The sequence below is a fragment of the Carassius auratus genome, unplaced genomic scaffold (genome assembly GCF_003368295.1).
Source record: "Carassius auratus strain Wakin unplaced genomic scaffold, ASM336829v1 scaf_tig00216006, whole genome shotgun sequence".
NCBI classification, from domain to species: domain Eukaryota; kingdom Metazoa; phylum Chordata; class Actinopteri; order Cypriniformes; family Cyprinidae; genus Carassius; species Carassius auratus.
This window is the reverse complement of record NW_020528357.1, coordinates 50001-55079: the sequence shown is the minus strand read 5'-3', so window position 1 is coordinate 55079 and position 5079 is coordinate 50001. Positions and strand designations below refer to the sequence as shown.

The following is a 5079-nucleotide window of genomic DNA, read 5'->3' as shown; positions in this document are numbered from 1 at the left end:
TTATGACTTTTACATTATAATCAGTAGAGGTTGAAATCATGTCTTAAGTCATTGATGATTTTAGGTTGAAATTATGACAGTCATAATCATGATGTAAAATTACTAATTATGACTTAATACTTTTCACAATCGTAATTTTAGACTTTTGAAGTAATAATTTCTACTTTCATCTCATGGTCATTTACACTTACTGTATTGCATGATTTTTTTTTCCTTACTTGGCGAAAATGTACTTTCAAACTATTTAGAGACATTAGAAAGTATAATGTGAGGAACAGTGATGCTTTGAGCTTCAGCAGGAATCACAAACGAGATGACTTCAGAGAAACTCGACTTTCTTACTGATGTTCACTTACTTTCGTCCGATTTTCAGTCTTTAGATCTTTGTGAATAAAAAATAGAAACACAAAATGGAATCCAACAGTAGAAAAGCACAAAATGGAACCGAATAACAGAAAAATGTATTTCCCTGGCTCGGTTTCATTCCCGCGCCGCTGACTCCTCCTGCTGGACGGAAACTGTCAGTGCAAGAAACAAAATGGAGGCTCACTGGGTTGATTTATTCCGCAGATGTCCTTCATAACTCTAAAAATATTGTACCAAAACACATTTTACACACACAAACCACTCTCAAAAAACTAAACTGGTTTAATATGTATAAAAAATAAAACATGACCAGTCTCAAAAAAAGAAAATTCAAAACAAATATAAGACATCTTTCCCAACTAGTGCTTACACACAGAGACAACCATCTACTCGACATAAAAAATAAATGATTCCCTCTTCCTATCACTCTCTCTCTGCGAGTTTACAGATCAGACAGGCTTCAAACTGTGGTGTTGTTGAGCTGTAAGGTCCTTCGTAAAAATGCAACTCAAGTACAGTCCATAGAGTCCCACTAAAGAGCTTCTTCATTCATCCACACAGACGGGGGCGCCACACGCCTTCAGCTTCAGTCCAAACCATGAACCTCATGCGGCTTGTACATGGATGAGACCAGATTTCCTGAAAGAAAGCATTCATATGGTTAAATTAAACAAACCTATGTGTTAAACTAACATCTTTTAAATAAAAACTCTTGTTAAATCCTTCAGGTCAACGTAAAGGCCCAAAGAGCGAAGCAACAAAGCAATGCAAATTTGCACCAAAGCTAATTTCAATCCATGTATTGAATATATTTACATGCTTCAATGCAAGAATAGAATAACATAAAAATGGAAATCGTATGACTACTACGAGTATTATTATTATTAAAATTAATTTTCAGTAAATAAAATAAATCTAAATATTTGATGAAAAACTTGTAAATTAGAAATGGTGATGTGAAATAATAAAATAAGTCACTATTACATTTAAGAAAAAAAATGCACTAAAGTGGCTAAGACTAAAGCAAACTAAAAGCAAAGTAGGAAAACATGAGAAAACTACAAAAGCACAAAACAAACGCAAATGAATATGTAAAAATAATAATATATTAAACAAAAAACAATTTTGAATCGTGATTAAGCATATGATTCGCTCATCTTGATTCACGTTTGAATCTGAATCTTTCAAAGATTTGCATTCAAAACTAATTCAAGTGACACACTTTGTTTTTATCTAGTAACTTGAATGAATTAGTAGGACATTTTTACTACACGAGTTTTGCTGCAGGGCATCATGGGAATGTTCGGGGGAGGACGGTAGACCTGAAGCATTCGCTCGCACATGGAGTAGGTCAGAGCAGGAAGGCAAGCAGGAAGTAGCCAATCACAGCTGAGCACAGGTGAGACAGGGGTCAAAGGTCGTCTTACCTGGCGTCCCCAGCCCCTCTGCTCTGTCCCGGCAGACTTTGGGTCTGAACGGAGAGTCTTTGTCTTTACCTTTCGATCCCTTGGGCCTCCCCGCCGCCTTCTTCTTGGACTTACTGTCGCCCTTCACGCCCAGCAGCGGATGGACCTCTGCGAGACAGACACAGACGTCAGAGGAAGTGACATCACGGCGAGCGAGGCGTCTGCAGCGAGCGGCTCTTACCGTCGTTTGGGACGCCTTGTAACTCGATGGTGGTGGTGCGGATCTTCTTCTTGGGTGGCCCTCCGTCGGACGACGGCTGCCGCTGTTTTTTGTCGCCGGGGCCGCTGTGGGCGGAGCTATCGTCGGGCGTGGCATTCTGACCCGCGGCGTCGGGTGGAGGACCGAACGGGTTCTCCTCAGGGTCCTCCACCTCCGGAGCGATGGGCAGATACAGCAGCGCTTTATAATCCTCCAGCTCCTCGTCACTGCAAACGCCATGAAAACACACGCGGAAATTACATTACACCTAAAAACTAATGTAAGGTTACAAATAAACAACGTCAGTGAACTACATTTTCTGAAAATACTGGATTAAATAATATAAACAAACAAAAACTAAAAAATTTAGAAAATTGTGCAATTAACATTTAAAATGTTAATGTGAATATTAAAATAAACTTGAAAAAACAAAGCAAAACTAAAAATTAACAAACACATATGCGCTGTAACATGATCATAAAAAAATAACAAAATTAAGCTACTTTTACATTTTATTTTGTGAAAAAGAAACTGGTTTAAGCAAACAACGAACACGTATGAAACTAAAAATAATGTAAAATACAGCAAGTTTAATGAAAACTTTTCTGTAAATGGCAAAAACCTGATTAAACGATATGAACAAACAAAAACATTTAAACGAGGAAACTAACAATGGCATTATTTTATAAATTATGTAAAATAGTGAAGTACAATTTTTTGTGAAACTAAATTAAAACAATTTGAAGAAACAAAAAACATAAAACGTAATACACCTGAACCTGTACGATATTTAAAATTATGTAAAAAAAGAAATTCATTTTGCGAATTATATAAACAAAAACGCCTAAATGAGAAAACTAACGAATACAAATTTAAAATGGTATGATGATAAAAAATTCTGCCCAACTAAATTAAAACAATGCGAAACATAACTAAAAAACGTACAACTAATACATATGAAACTGTACAATATTTAAAATTATGTAAAATAACAAACTTAACTCATTTGGCGAATGTCAAAAACTTTATTAAACAATACAAACAAAAACATAAAACAAACAAACACTAAGATAATCTAAAATAAAGTTTTGCACTTAACATTTAAAATGTGAATATCAAAATAAACGTATATATGTTTTGAACAATCAAAAACTAATAAATGAACACAAACACATTTGCACTGTAGGACAATAATTAAAAATAACAAAATTTAGTTACTTGCATTGAAATTTTATTTCACCAAAAATAAACAAATTTAAACAATATAAAAAAAAAGTAATTTTAAAACGTCAAAACTAGAAATTAACAACAAAAACACATTTTTAACTATGATATTAAAAAAACATGAAATTTAGTGAATTATATCTAAAATTGATTTGGCATAATAAACTGGATGAAAAAAAAAAAAACCCGCCAAACTTGACGTTGGAATTGTATGACAACATCACAAACAACATGAATTACACAGAATAAACTGGGTTAAACGATTTGAACAAACAAAAATGTCCCTTGAAACTGTTTGATGATATTGACAATAACGTCAACTTATTGGAAGAAATGTAAAAATATTTTGCAAATGCCACAATTTTATTTAAAACCTGATTAAACATGAAAACAAACGTGTGACTGACCTGCTGCAGAACGCTGGGATGGGATCGACGGACGTGACGTCCACCTCCTCGTCCTCGGCAGCGTCCGCTCCTGACACACACACATCAGTGTCATACAGCAGTGTGTGAGAGAGAGCGAGAGAGTGTGTGTGTGTGTGTGTGTGTGTGTGTGTGTTTACCGGTCTGCTCCGGCTCGCTCTTGTCCTCGTCCTCGATGTCAAACTCTGATTCTCGCTCCTCGTACTCCACGTTCTCGTCCAGCTCTTTAAAGTCCGGGGCAAACGCGCTCCAGTTCTCCTGCAGAGACACACACAGTCTGCACACACAGGAAGACGAGAGACGGCTCTGAGCTCTGAGCTGAAGCACTCACCACTTGGTTCTGGGCCCAGATGGACACCACGCCGCTGGAGATGGAGGCGATGATGGGACGCACCGGATGCCACTGCAAACACACCACACTCAGCTCAAAACATGCTCCGCAGAATAAAGGATAACTATAAAAACATCCTTTAGAGGCCAAGGCAACATTTCTCAGTTTCTTAGGTTTGAGGTCAAGCGCTACAATTACAGAAATGGAATACATAAAAAAAAAAAAATGTAATGGCAATTTTTTTGCAATTGCTAATTTTATTTCACAATTCAGATTTTTTTGTTAAAAATGTAAATCATAATAATATAATTAATATGAATAAATATTTATCTGTAATATGTAATAATAAATAGCATAATTGTTTATTATACTTTATTGTATTTTTATATATATATATATATATATATATATATATATATTTGTAATCTAAAAAAAATACAATAAATAGTTTGGCATCAGTTTCTTAATTCTATTATCTTATGCATTTGAATAAGATTAAGTATAAATAGTATTACTAAATAAAAATTATAAAATGATTATTTTGGCATCATCATTCATTGCTATATTTATATATATATATATATATATATATATATATATATATATATGTTTCAAAAAAATTTGTTAAAATAACAAACAAAAATACAATGCTATTATAATCAAATTAGAAACTTCTCACCAATCTAAATTTAGAAAATCAGGACTGCGAGATATAAAAAAAAAAAAAATCACCATTTACATATAAACTACTAAAACTGAAGCTGAAATTAAAAACTTCAATTGTATTCTGGAAAAGGGGGCGGGGAACAGCAGCTCATTTGCATTTAAAGACACAGGCACCATAAACAGCGTGTTTCTGCTTCCACTCAAACCAGGCATTTTCATAATGATGATAAACTGAAACTTCACAGACACATTCTGGGGATACCTGAGATTTATATTACATATATAAAAATAGGCATATGTCTCCTTTAAGAATATGAATCGGATCAAGAACATGGGTAGTATATGAAGTGATGATGAGAGCGTACAGCGACGTCCAGCAGCAGCTCTCCTCGCGTCCCGTGG

General features: G+C 34.7%; 1 protein-coding gene across 2 annotated transcripts in view; it reads right to left on the bottom strand.

Annotated features, from left to right (window-relative positions):
* Positions 1-539: 539 nt before the first annotated feature.
* The window catches only part of LOC113096627 (retinoblastoma-binding protein 5), a 10431-nt gene continuing 5891 nt past the window's right edge, over positions 540-5079 (bottom strand). Inside the window, exons 8-14 of one of the 2 annotated variants that reach the window (XM_026262001.1) lie at positions 5043-5079; positions 4012-4083; positions 3821-3938; positions 3663-3732; positions 2014-2258; positions 1863-1940; positions 540-1005 (exon numbers count right to left, since the gene is read on the bottom strand). The exon at positions 5043-5079 is cut by the window's right edge and continues 117 nt beyond it. In XM_026262001.1, coding sequence (XP_026117786.1) covers positions 953-1005; positions 1863-1940; positions 2014-2258; positions 3663-3732; positions 3821-3938; positions 4012-4083; positions 5043-5079 — 673 coding nt within the window. In that variant the 3' untranslated portion in view covers positions 540-952. Of the gene's footprint in view, positions 1006-1793; positions 1941-2013; positions 2259-3662; positions 3733-3820; positions 3939-4011; positions 4084-5042 lie in introns of both variants that reach the window. The other variant, XM_026262000.1, reaches the window with a different exon arrangement.